The sequence below is a fragment of the Phyllobates terribilis genome, unplaced genomic scaffold (assembly GCF_046119375.1).
Source record: "Phyllobates terribilis strain yellow unplaced genomic scaffold, ASM4611937v1 Scaffold_1__5_contigs__length_1240528914, whole genome shotgun sequence".
Classification (NCBI taxonomy): domain Eukaryota; kingdom Metazoa; phylum Chordata; class Amphibia; order Anura; family Dendrobatidae; genus Phyllobates; species Phyllobates terribilis.
The window spans coordinates 498,655,769-498,669,995 of NW_027362761.1; the positions used below are offsets into that span (position 1 = coordinate 498,655,769).

The window sequence follows — 14,227 nt, forward strand, 5'->3', positions numbered from 1 at the left end:
GGAGGAGACACGGGACCCCCCTTATTGTCATTGGTATGTGACCCAATGCTTGGACGTCCCAGTCAGACTCTTCTACTCTACCCCATTGATAGGTGATGAGTTTTGATTATGGTAATAGAATATTAAAATATATCACTACAGAGAATAACTAGAAAACAGTCTATGCCACCTATGAGCTTTACTGTACAGTTTATATATATGATTTGTATTATAACATGTACTAATCCTTAAAGAGAACCTGTCACAAATTGAAAAGTGGACAGTTTTTTTTTTTTTTTTATTCCTGCTTTTCCCCCTGATTATTCCATTTTTCTTTTCAAATCCGTCATATGGTCCCAGAGATATAGACCTTTTTATCTAGTGATAATTTTATGGTCTTTACCATGCAGGCGTGGCCCACATGGTAATAATGCAAAGCAGCCTATATATATACCCAAAAGGATCCTGTGAACATAAAATGTGGAGTGAATTAAAAAAAACATATCTCTGGAGCTGTATGGCAGATTTGAAAAAAAAAAAAAACTGGAATACTCAGAGGAGCAGGGGGAATAAAGTAAGTGATGGTCACTTTTGATCTGGTGACAGGTCCTCTATAACTATACTGTTTTAACTATGCATTACTGTCCAGAGCTGCATTCATAATTCTGCAGGCATCAGAGCAAAAATCTGCTAGCAGTGGTTGCAGTTAATACAGTTTGTCTGCACAACATTCGCTTTGGTGTTTGGTCTTCTGTAAATTACAATCTCTGCTATGCTGTTAAAAGGGTAGTCCTATTTGTTATTGGTAGAAAAGTCCCCAGATGATAAACTGATCACAGCGTACCTTTCTGCAGGCGCACCCATGGATTAGGTGTAACCTCTGGGGGATCTAGCATGAAGTGTTCAACGCCAATATGAAGAATTGCACATTGAAATCAATTGTCTGCCCACCTAATAAATATACATTACGAATCCTCCAGAGTGAAAATCACTTTTTGGAGCTAACCAGTTGACCAGCTCCCCCTCTTCTATTAAATCAGAAATATCTAATGGGGTATTTGAAAATAATTAATTTGTAGTGGTCTCTTTTACTTGAGCCCCTCTTGAACTCAGTTTTTCTGGACATCCTACTTTAGGCTGATTTGATCAGCGCCCAATTCTTTCAATTTTTTTAAATAACCTAAGGCTATGGTCACACATTGCATTTTTGCTGTGTTTTTACGCAAATTTATGCAAACTAAAAGCTGTGTTTTCCAGTACCAGCAAAAACTATGAGATTTTAGAAATCTCATGTACACACATTGTCTTCTTTCGTGACTGAATTGGAAAACTGAATGCGTTTTTGAAAACTGCAACATGCCACTTCTTTTAGCGTTTTTTCAACCATAGAAAGCAATGAGTATGTGTAAAAACGAAGCAAAAAACGCAGCTATCAGGTTTTGCTGCATTTTTAGTGAAAAAAAAGCAGGTACAGCAGTATGTGAATGTTGGTGGTGATTGTGATTTTCCCACGTTTAAACCATAATGTCTTGGTGTTCTCTCCTGAAAATGGCAGTTAGGATTAGTACAGTTTAATTAAATTAGTGATGTGTGCAAAGTAAACATTGGCCAACCAAGGTGTGAAATTGAACAATACCTGATCAATTCAAGGGGTGACCAAAGTGTGAAAGTAAACAGTGTCCTACAAACTCAATACTCTGTCAAAGTCTTAGATAAACTGTTCCCAATCAATTCACCTCCTCCTGCTGTTACATTTGTAATTGTGTATTTTTTCATGAGCTTTTTTGTTCAGAATAGTCACTATTTTTTCAGACATAAAAATCTTTTTCCACTAAATTATTTTATAAAAAAGTCTTTATTAGAACCATTTTTACTCCAGAAATAAAGGTGCAAATACAATGATGAATCGAAGCCTCTATAAATGTTCTAATTTTATCCGAATTATTCATTGGCTGTCAGACTGGCCAAACTGTTGATGTATCTATGGCAAAAATAAGGAAAATGTTCTGTACGTAAATGACCTCCAGCTTAAATCAATCCATGTTAAACAGATTTTTTAATGTGGGCCCGAATCATTGATTGTTGTTGTTTTTACAGTCATTTTTCTTTTTTTACTTTCACTAATGTTTTATTGCGCCAAAGTCAGCAAAATGGAACACGCAATTCATGAAGCCCAAAATTTCATTTTTTCCTGCCTTTAACCATTTTATGACTTTTGGTACAAAATGTGAACTTTTTGTAAAAAGTTTTACAGAAAAAAAAATCACTCCAGGGGTAAATTGGAATGGAGTTGCGCCAAGTTTGGCAACTTTTTTAAACTCTCGCAATTGATGAATCAGTTTAAAACATCTGGGAAACCCACAATGATATAGAAGTCAGAAAAACGAACTAAACAACAAAAGACAACTTGAAAAAAGGTGCAAATCATTTGATGAATTTGACGCAAATCAAAATGTCACTAATTGACAGGTATGCACGCCAAATAAATGTCTATGAAAAAAAGTTAAATTCTGACTCTTGCAATTTTCTCTCTGAACACTAAGCCTAATATTAGGCTGACACTTCCTTGCTTGTTGAGATCACTTTTCAGCAGTCACCTTATTACCAAGATAGGTAGGATATCTATATACAGAAAGTAATACAGGATCCACCATTAACAATAAGAGATGTCCCAGCTCACCTCCTCCGCCTCCCTGCACAAATACCTCTGCACAGGTCCCATAGAAGTAACATCTCCAGATTATTGTTTCCTATGGCCTATGTGTCTGCTGTAGAGTATATTACTGAATGCCTTTGTCATACAGACATCTCCAAGGAGGGGACATGTCATGGGATTAATTACAACTAGGGAATAGAGAAACTAATTAACTGAGGAAGTTGGAAGCTGACACCTCAACCTCCTTTGAAGCAGATACCTCCTGCAGTGACCAGGTAATTACATCAGATAAATCCTTTGGACAGCCAGTAAGACTGAGATTTACTTAAGCAGAGGCGAGGAAATACTCTTTCCCAGGAAACAGCTTTTTCGGATCAAAGAAAACTGGACAATTTCAGTTAGACACCGTGTCTCCGGTGTCCAGATATGAATATTGGGGTTTTGCATCGGTCAGATATTTATGAGAGATATATTTTTGGCGTTATAGTGAAGGGATGGACATAACGCGTTCACTCACATCACTGTAGGGCCATTAGAAGCACAGCAACTTAATATCGGATCTATAAATGATGCTATACATGCCATATTTAATCTCTATCAAAATCCATATAGGAAACAGGATGACGATATCTACCGCCTGCGATCTACAAGGACGAAGATATCCTGTAAGTTGGGGATCTCATAAAATTTTGAAGGGCAAAGCACATCCAACAAACAGCCCCCACATGAGTTCACCAAGGGGCGGTATGTAGGAGCGTAACTTTGAGCTAATAAACAGCAGAAAGGGTTTGGTCCTTTGTCAGCTCTTGGAAGCTTCAGCTTGCTGTGGGTTCGGTCCATTTTCCTAAGAAGTACCCCTCTCCACTAAGTTCTGAGCCATTTCCGTGACTTCAGGTTTAGTAATTCTCTTACGTTATTCCTTTTTATTTTATATAATTGTATATATTGTATTGTTTTGTTCCCATTTTGTATCATCGTTGCATATTTTTTTTAAACACTGCCCATCTTTCTGGATTAGATATATGAAATGTAATAACTCTGTTCCTCTTGCTCTGTAACCGCACCCCTGAAGACATACGCTACCTGTAACGGGTGTCTAATCGGCCTGTATAAATGATTGGTGGTGGCAGACAGTAGTTCCTTTTGTTATTGTGGAGTTGGCAGTGACCATACCGTATATACAGGTGCATCTCACTAAATTAGAATATCATAAAAAAGTTAATTTATTTCAGTTGATCAATATAAAAAGTGAAACTCATATATTATATAGAGTCATTACAAACAGAGTGATCTATTTCAAGTGTTTATTTCTGTTAATGTTGATGATTATGGCTTACAGCCAATGAAAACACAAAAGTCATTATCTCAGTAAATTAGAATACTTTATAATAACAGCTTGAAAAATGTTTTTAAAATCCGAAATGTTGGCCTACTGAAATGTATGTCCAGTAAATGCACTCAATACTTGGTCGGGGCTCCTTTTGCATCAATTACTGCATCAATGCGGCGTGGCATGGAGGTGATCAGCCTGTGGCACTGCTGAGGTGCTATGGAAGCCCAGGTTGCTTTGATAGCAGCCTTCAGCTCGTCTGCATTGTTGGGTCTGGTGTCTCATCTTCCTCTTGACAATACCCCATAGATTCTCTATGGGGTTATGGTCAGGCGAGTTTGCTGCCAATCAAGCACAGTGATACTGTTGTTAGTAAACCAGGTATTGGTACTTTTGGCAGTGTGGACAGGTGCCAAGTCCTGCTGGAGAATGAAATTTCCATCTCCAAAAAGCTTGTTCCTGGTAGACGGCGGCGCTGACTTTGGTCTTGATAAAACACAGTGGACCTACACCAGCAGATGACATGGCTCCCCAAACCATCACTGATTGTGGAAACTTCACACTAGACCTCAAGCAGCTTGGACTGTGGCCTCTCCACTCTTCGTCCAGACTCTGGGACCTTGATTTCCAAATGAAAATTGCAACTCTGGGACCTTGTGGAGTGCGTCAACGACTGCCTTCTGGACATCTGTTAAGTCAGCAGTCTTCCCCGTGATTGTGGAGCCTACTGAAACAGACAATGGGACCTTTTTAAAGGCTTAGGAAGCCTTTGCAGCTGTTTTTTGTTAATTATTTTAATTTACTGAGATAATGACTTTTCTGTTTTCATCTGCTGTAAGCCATAATCATCAACATTAACTGAAATACACACTTGAAATAGATAACTCTGTTTGTAATGACTCTATATAATATATGAGTTTCACTTTTTGTATTGAAGAACTGAAATAAATTAACATTTTGATGATATTCTAATTTAGTGAGATGCACCTGTATATATATTTCATGAGTTGGAATCGGAGGTGTATATACCAAACACTCACTGTAAGTTCCTCAATAACCGGCCTAGTAGTGGAAGCAGCCGCGGCCTTGTCCAAAACTCGTCACTCAGTTGCGTAATTGTCCTGACGATAGGAGGCAGCAGAGTTGCATTCCCCTGACAAAGTGGTAACAGTGGTGAGGTCTGCTTGATCCCCCCAGGCTGCTATCCTTGACAGCCACTTACAGAAGCTTAGACAAAATTATCACCACCATAACCGTGTACAAAAAAAAAGAATACAAAAATTTAGAATCAGAAAATAAAAACATGTAAAAAAACATTACGTATCAGTGTCTTGTTTTTTTATTATTGCAAAATAATAAAGGTAAAACAGACTAAGAAATACTTCTCAGATGGGGAATGAGACATAGAAAATGCTGTGACTCCTTCAGAGCTGAACTCCACATTCCTGGTTATGAAGCCACATTAGCTTTTTGCACTAAACATACTCACATTACTTTGGACTATTGGATCATGAGCTGAAGCAGACAACGTAGAAGACACTTCTGCCAGAATCTCACCCGGGTACAACACCAGAACTGTGTCTGCAAGCTGCGAGCATATTCTGTGCATGTGCTTTTATTTATCATCTCAGAACAGACCAGATGGCTTCCTACCCAGGACTGACATCAGATAGCTGTCAGACAATATGGGACCGATATCAGGAAGCAGTGCATTGCTCAGTAGCTCACACATTACTGCTGGAGCCTGGATGAAAGTGTCTTTGCCGGAGTGGACTGGTTACTCTTCATGCACTAAAAAAGCTCCATATTTGTCCTGTAAAGGCCGATGAACAGAAGTTGTTTCCTGAAGACAAACCCTTTTTAATAAGAAACCATCTGATCGCCATGGGTCGGGATTCTCTAATCCCCAGCGATCAGCGGAGGAAGCCACAGGCAGACACACATTTCTCTGCAGCAGGCGCCCATCTAATGCTCTTTTTATACGGAAAAAGAAAACACTTAGAAGACCCTCGGTGGTCGATAAAAATAAATCATTGGCTTTCCCAAAAATTGCATATATATCTTAGAATATCAATCTGATCATTTGTATGATCACTTGTCTTTCCTTCTCTCATGTTCTTTCCACTGCAAACGATGGGCTGACACCTGAGTACACCAGCGGACGTCCTACCGGCAAACCACAATTTTGAGTTCAGCATAAAACAAGTGATCAATGACAGATGAGCGAACTATCACTGATCGTATGTTCACACTGGATTGGGAACGTTACCGTGATCTAACAATTATGTCCCTGTGCAAAAATACCCTTAAGGCATGGACAAGTAGAGTTCATCTTAGAGGGTCTCTCCATTTTAGCACATATCAGAGGGTACTGAGAGGGAAACATGACACTTTGATATCTATACGTCCAAAAAAGACATATGGACAGAAGTTGCTGTGATAAGACAAACCAGTAAATTCATCAATACTTAAAGGGGATATACCCTTTAAAGGGGAACATAAAGGCATTCCATGGTTGCAGCATTCCAAATGTATTTCATCATCGGGGATGGGCAAGTACAGAAGACACACTCCCCATTTCTCTCCACCTTCATTCCTCCATACATGTAGAGATCTAAATGCAATCTCCAATGGAGCCCCATCATGTATCTATAGTAAGGTCCCCTAACACCTGCTGATCCTCTCCCTGCATCATCTCTCTCTTTTACAGGAAAGCCCCAATGGGTTATAATGGGTGTCTGTCATCCATTTATAGGGGTTTTCCCAAAATCACAAGTTTCCATATAATAGGAGACAACTCGCTGATCACTGTGAATCTGACCCCCAACAATCCTTAGAAAAGGGCTCCGGAACCCTGAGAAAGAGGACTGTGCAGATCCCTGTCTGAGAGGAGATGTGCATGCTCAGCCTCGGCTCCATTCATTGTCTATGGGACTGCAGGAGAAAACCAAATAAAGCGCTCAGCTATATCTGGGTTCTGTAGTCCTATTCTCAAGATCGCTGTTGGTACCAAAGGTCAGATCCCCAACAATCAGCAAGTTTCTCCTAGTCTATGGGAAAACCATACCTTGACATCTACAGCATTATCAACATCTCAGATGTAGCATTCATTGAAATGCACTAGGAAATTTAAATTATGATTCCCCCTTTCATGATTTGCTTATATTTACTATGCTTTGCTTATACAGCACCATCATATTCTGAAGTGCTTTACAGTCAACGTCATCACACAATATAAATTCCCTATCATTATGTCTTTGGAGTGTGGGAGGAAACCGGAGAACCTGGAGGAAACCCCCGCAAATACAGGGAGAACATACAAACTCCTTGCAGATGTTGTCCTTGGTGGGATTTGAGCCCAGGACCCCCGCGCTACAAAGAAACAGTCCTAACCACTGAGCCACCGTGCTCATGGCACCTTAGGCAACTTCATACTTTCTGAACCATATTTTAGTATCATCCCAAGAAGATGGAAAGATAGACAGATAGACAGATAGATACAGTACAGACCAAAAGTTTGGACACACCTCATTTAAAGATTTTTCTGTGTTTTCATGACTATGAAAATTGTACATTCACACTGAAGGCATCAAAACTATGAATTAATACATGTGGAATTATATACTTAACAAAAAAGTGTGAAACAACTGAAAATATGTCTTATATTCTAGGTTCTTCAAAGTAGCCACCTTTTGCTTTGATGACTGCTTTGCACACTCTTGGCATTCTCTTGATGAGCTTCAAGAGGTAGTCACCGGAAATGGTTTTCACTTCACAGGTGTGCCCTGTCAGGTTTAATAAGTGGGATTTCTTGCCTTATAAATGGGGTTGGGACCATCAGTTGTGTTGTGCAGAAGTCAGGTGGATACACAGCTGATAGTCCTACTGAATAGACTGTTAGAATGTGTATTATGGCAAGAAAAAAGAAGCTACGTAAAGAAAAACGAGTGGCCATCATTACTTTAAGAAATGAAGGTCAGTCAGTCCGAAAAATTTGGCAAACTTTGAATGTGTCCCCAAGTGCAGTTGCAAAAACCATCAAGCACTACAAAGAAACTGGCTCACATGAGGACTGCCCCAGGAAAGGAAGACCAAGAGTCACCTCTGCTTCTGAGGATAAGTTTATCCGAGTCACCAGCCTCAGAAATCGCAGGTTAACAGCAGCTCAGATTACAGACCAGGTCAATGCCACACAGAGTTCCAGCAGCAGACACATCTCTACAACAACTGTTAAGAGGAGACTTTGTGCAGCAGGCCTTCATGGTAAAATAGCTGCTAGGAAACCACTGCTAAGGACAGGCAACAAGCCGAAGAGACTTGTTTGGGCTAAAGAACACAAGGAATGGACATTAGACCAGTGGAAATCTGTGCTTTGGTCTGATGAGTCCAAATTTGAGATCTTTGGTTCCAACCACCGTGTCTTTGTGCGACGCAGAAAAGGTGAACGGATGGACTCTACATGCCTGGTTCCCACCGTGAAGCATGGAGGAGGAGGTGTGATGGTGTGGGGGTGCTTTGCTGTTGACACTGTTGGGGATTTATTCAAAATTGAAGGCATACTGAACCAGCATGGCTACCACAGCATCTTGCAGCGGCATGCTATTCCATCCAGTTTGCGTTTAGTTGGATCATCATTTATTTTTCAACAGGACAATGTCCCCAAACACACCTCCAGGCTGTGTAAGGGCTATTTGACCAAGAGGGAGAGTGATGAGGTGCTACGCCAGATGACCTGGCCTCCACAGTCACCAGACCTGAACCCAATCGAGATGGTTTGGGGTGAGCTGGACCGCAGAGTGAAGGCAAAAGGGCCAACAAGTGCTAAGCATCTCTGGGAACTCCTTCAAGATTGTTGGAAGACCATTTCCGGTGACTACCTCTTGAAGCTCATCAAGAGAATACCTAGAGTGTGCAAAGCAGTCATCAAAGCAAAAGGTGGCTACTTTGAAGAACCTAGAATATAAGACATATTTTCAGTTGTTTCACACTTTTTTGTTAAGTATATAATTCCACATGTGTTAATTCATAGTTTTGATGCCTTCAGTGTGAATGTACAATTTTCAAAGTCACGAAAATACAGAAAAATCTTTAAATGAGAAGGTGTGTCCAAACTTTTGGTCTGTACTGTAGATAGATAGATAATTAGTGCAATAGACACAGTCCAAAAAGTGTCCAAAAGTTGCTTATTTCTTGTATCTGGGGTTTTGAGACATGCACGTTATTGAAGCTCTTTTTCTATGCTGTACTTTTATATGGTTTCTATGTTGGGTTTAGCGCACCTTGTCCCATATCAATCCCACACTGAAAACTGCACCACATGACAGGTTTCTAGCAGTCTTTCCAATCTCGTATTTAACCCATTAACTGCAGATCACATTCATCTTAGAGGAGCTGTCATCTTAAAAGCAATGACCTTATTTCCTCCTAGAACGTGTTTTTCATCTCTACACAAGGTGCAAACCTGCCGCCGATTACCCTTAGCCATTATCAAACATTATACCAATTTCAGGCGTTTTACCCAGTTGCTAAATATAAGCGATGTATTAAATAACATTGAAGCTTGAGTGATCATTAACTAAATAAAGACGTGAAACCAAAGCAGTGGTCGAGTTATTCCGGTGAAAGTACAAAGCGCTCTGCTCTGAATCCAGAACCCTTATAGTATCCTGCTGTTTTAATAAGACACGCTCTTTTATTAGAATAGACGGACACATCAATCATTCTTAAGTGTTATATGTATTTGTTGCAGACAATAAATCCATGTGTTATATTAGTTTACTACGATCATCTAAACCTTAGTGTCACTTAAAGATCTTATGTGCTGATTTATGGAGCATTTAGACCTGTACACATTATGCATCAAGAAAAGATCTTTCTAATAGATCTTACAAAGTAAGCCTTCCCTGTGAATCATAGATGTCTAGACTGAAGCACTCAATGTCAAGGTCATCATCAATTAAAGTCATGCAATAGATTTAGATGGTAAATACACACTCACCCCATTTTGCCCAGATAAGATTTTGCACTGAAGTGATGTAAAGAACTTTTAGAAGGTTTCTTCTCGTACCATTAGCACTGCTCCGCGTTTCTTAAATCAGATTATACGGTCAACTCTCCTAACTTGTGTCACTCAGCAGGGTAACACACATACATGAAGTGTCTGGCTTTTAAATCCAAGGATTATTCCAAAACCGAAGGAGAAAACAAATGAAAGGAGCAATAAGTTTTTTTTTTTCCGTATATAATTTACTGAAGTAAAAAAGAACAATTGTATATTAAAAAAAGTATATCCAACAAAAAAGGCGCGCATTCATGTGCCTTCTTCTCCCACAGTCTTGTAGTTTCAGGCAACACTAGGAAGCCAGCCCAATGCTTATTCCAATCATGTCCTTCTTGACAAAGATCCGCTTCCCACGCTCCTCTTCCCACACACACAGACATATATACAGTATGCACCAGTGTGACCAATAGCTGCAGACCTCCCAAGTCTCCTTCCTGTGCTAGAACCAAGCCTCTGCTTCCTCTGGGGACTTCTCTGCAGGACGGATCCAGTGCTACATAACACAAGGGAAAAGTATCAGGAGGCAAAGCAGATAGACAGAGAGACCGACAGACAGAGCGACAGACAGACCGACAGAGAGACAGACAGACCGACAGACAGACCGACAGAGAGACAGACAGACCGACAGAGAGACAGACAGACAGAGAGACAGACAGACAGAGAGACAGACAGACCGAGAGACAGACAGACAGACCGACAGACAGAGCGACAGACAGATCGACAGAGAGACCGACAGACAGAGCGACAGACAGACCGACAGAGAGACAGACAGACCGACAGACAGACCGACAGAGAGACAGACAGACCGACAGAGAGACAGACAGACAGAGAGACAGACAGACAGAGAGACAGACAGACAGAGAGACAGACAGACAGAGAGACAGACAGACAGACAGACCGACAGACAGAGCGACAGACAGATCGACAGAGAGACAGACAGACCGAGAGACAGACCGACAGACAGAGCGACAGACAGACCGACAGAGAGACAGACAGACCGAGAGACAGACCGACAGACAGAGCGACAGACAGACCGACAGACAGACCGACAGAGACAGACAGACCGAGAGACAGACAGACAGACCGACAGACAGACAGAGCGACAGACAGACCGAGAGACAGACCGACAGACAGACCGACAGAGAGACAGACAGACCGACAGACAGACCGACAGAGAGACAGACAGACCGAGAGACAGACTGGCAGACAGAGATAGATAGATACTGTAGATAGATAGATAGATAGATAGATAGATAGATAGATAGATAGAAAAGTCCTAGTTGTCAAGACTGAAAGGTCACATTTAGACTAGTCGTCACTACATTTATTTTTGGGACTGCTGATGTTTTCATATATTTCATAATATATATAAATATATACATGTATATGATATAAGACAGATACAAAGATAGATATTATAGATAGATATCAGCTAAAAAAATATGTAAGATAAATACATATGTATGTATATATAGATTATAAATAGATATAGATATGAGATAGATATATATAGGATAGATAAAAAGATATCAAGATAAATAGATAGATAATGGATAGATAATAGATAGATAGATGATAGATAATAGATAGATAGATGATGGATAGATGATAGACAGATGATAGATAGATAGATAGATAGATAGATAGATAGATAGATAGATAGATAGATAGATAGATAATAGATAGACGGGTGATCTATGGATAGCTATAGGTAGCTGATAGCTGTGGAGATGGGACTGAGGCCATGCTCCCACAGCTGACAGGACAGGCCGGCACTGCAGCGCTGCTGCTGCTCTTCTGCAGCGCTGCTGCTGCTCTCCTGTAGCTGATGGGGGTGATATTATATAACAGTGATTTGCTCGGTGGATTCTCTCAGTGACTACAATCTAGTGATTAGGAAGGAGCAGAGTTTAGGACCCAGGTGCCACCAGGTGCCCGGTAGCAGACCCTGGCATGTCCGCTGTGCAGGGCAGGCACCTCCCGGGATTAGGCTGCTGCTCCTCCGGGATTATCTGATGTAATTGGCCCCGGGACTGTGCAGGGTTCATGGAGCAGATAACGGGTGATATTCCGGAGCAGTGTGTGGTGATGGCCGGTGCCGGTGTCTACCTGTCGGGGCCCGGGGTGCTGGATCCTAGCCGAGCAGCAGCGCTGGAGGGTCGGGGACGGCAGACTGTGACATTGCAGGGGCTGCAGCGTTCACCATCCGGAGCAGCACTCGCACAGGCGGCAGCGCCTTCAGCACCGCGGACAGCAGCAGTGGGCGATCGCTGGCAGCAGAGGGAGCAGCTTGTGGGCGGCCATCAGCGGGGCACAGCACGCAGCCATCCTTCAGCTGGTGGCACCGAGCATGTCTCTGAAACACACACAGTGACAGGAGGGTAACGGGGACGTGGGGAGGAGACAGCGGAGAATAACCCCAGATCGCAAGGACAGCGCCGCCCTCCCAGCGAGCTCCGGCCTGCCACCTCTGATCCGAGCTCCGGCCGGCCACCTCTGATCCGAGCTCCGGCCTGCCACCTCTGATCCGAGCTCCGGCCTGCCACCTCTGATCCGAGCTCCGGCCGGCCACCTCTGATCCGAGCTCCGGCCTGCCACCTCTGATCCGAGCTCCGGCCTGCCACCTCTGATCCGAGCTCCGGCCTGCCACCTCTGATCCGAGCTTGGACCTGCCACCTCTGATCCGAGCTTGGACCTGCCACCTCTGATCCGAGCTTGGACCTGACACCTCTGATCCGAGCTCCGGCCTGCCACCTCTGATCCGAGCTCCGGCCTGCCACCTCTGATCCGAGCTCCGGCCTGCCACCTCTGATCCGAGCTTGGACCTGCCACCTCTGATCCGAGCTCCGGCCTGCCACCTCTGATCCGAGCTTGGACCTGCCACCTCTGATCCGAGCTTGGACCTGCCACCTCTGATCCGAGCTCCGGCCTGCCACCTCTGATCCGAGCTCCGGCCGGCCACCTCTGATCCGAGCTCCGGCCTGCCACCTCTGATCCGGGATCCGGCCCGCCACCTCTGATCCGAGCTCCGGCCTGCCACCTCTGATCCGAGCTTGGGCCTGCCACCTCTGATCCGGGATCCGGCCGGCCACCTCTGATCCGAGCTTGGGCCTGCCACCTCTGATCCGAGCTTGGGCCTGCCACCTCTGATCCGGGATCCGGCCTGCCACCTCTGATCCGGGCTGAGGCTCTGCATGAGCCCGGCGGCGGCGGCTGCACTGGCCACACAGTCCGACTCCCACCTTCCTTTGCCCTTGCATTTGATTCCATGCCAGCTGGGCTAGGAAGGGTTACATGCATAAGGGAGACAGCACCGACACAACGTGCACGATAATCGGCATCTTACCTTGTGCATGCTGCCATCTGACTATACCCATGTGCCCGCTGTTCAGCAGAAACCGCTAGCGAGCCGCATGTTATATAATATACAAACAGATGCCTGCAGGAGAGAAGCGAGCAGGCCGGAGAGGAGCTGCACTGCCCCAGCTGTCACCGCACGGTGCAGCACATGCACTGCTCCTGTCCGTGCAGGAGGAGGACGCTGCACCGGATGACTGTGGGCTCACTGCACAGCCCTGAGGGGAGTATACGAGCCGTGCATGGACACCCCGCCCAGTATGTGGTGCCGGCCGTGTGCAGTGTCCTGTGCACTGGAGGCTCAGCCCGTGTACGGAGATGGACTCGGTGTAATACGCAGCGTATATGGAGGACACGGATCCGCCGCACCACACACCAATAATGGCAGCACTGACCGCCTGATGATGCCGGTTACCGGGGCTCCGAGGCTGGGATGCGGGCCGGGCCGGTGCCGTCAGTCTGCTCAGACCTTCTCTCCATCCCACTGCTCTGGAGACATTTAAATAAGCAACGTCATCCCGTTCTCCCCTCCGCATTGACGTCACTCCCGTGTGGGGGATGACGTCAAAGTGCTCAGCGCAGCCGGAAGCGCTTTCTAAATAAGGGGAGAAGGGAGAGGCAGAGAGCCGGGGGGAGGGAAGAGAGGAGGCAGACGACGGGAGAAGAGAGGAGGCAGAGGACGGGAGAAGAGAGGAGGCAGAGGACGGGAGAAGAGAGGAGGCAGGGGAAGGGAGAAGAGAGGAGGCAGATGACGGGAGACAAGAGGAGGACGGGAGAAGAGAGGAGGCAGAGGACGGGAGAAGAGAGGAGGCAGGGGAAGGGAGAAGAGAGGAGGCAGAGGACG

The 14,227-nt window shown here is 44.1% G+C and overlaps 1 protein-coding gene across 6 annotated transcripts in view; it reads right to left on the minus strand.

The window, feature by feature from the left end:
- HOMER1 (homer scaffold protein 1) overlaps window positions 1-13,951 on the minus strand; it is a 147,871-nt gene extending 133,920 nt beyond the window's left edge. The window contains exons 1-3 of one of the 6 annotated variants that reach the window (XM_073680181.1): window positions 13,779-13,951; window positions 12,136-12,382; window positions 9,964-10,519 (exon numbers count right to left, since the gene is read on the minus strand). In XM_073680181.1, coding sequence (XP_073536282.1) covers window positions 9,964-9,968 — 5 coding nt within the window. In that variant the 5' untranslated portion in view covers window positions 9,969-10,519; window positions 12,136-12,382; window positions 13,779-13,951. Of the gene's footprint in view, window positions 1-9,963; window positions 10,520-12,135; window positions 12,383-13,372; window positions 13,601-13,759 lie in introns of those variants that run through there. The other 5 variants (XM_073680182.1, XM_073680183.1, XM_073680184.1 and 2 more) reach the window with 5 other exon arrangements.
- Between the last annotated feature and the right edge of the window lie 276 nt (window positions 13,952-14,227).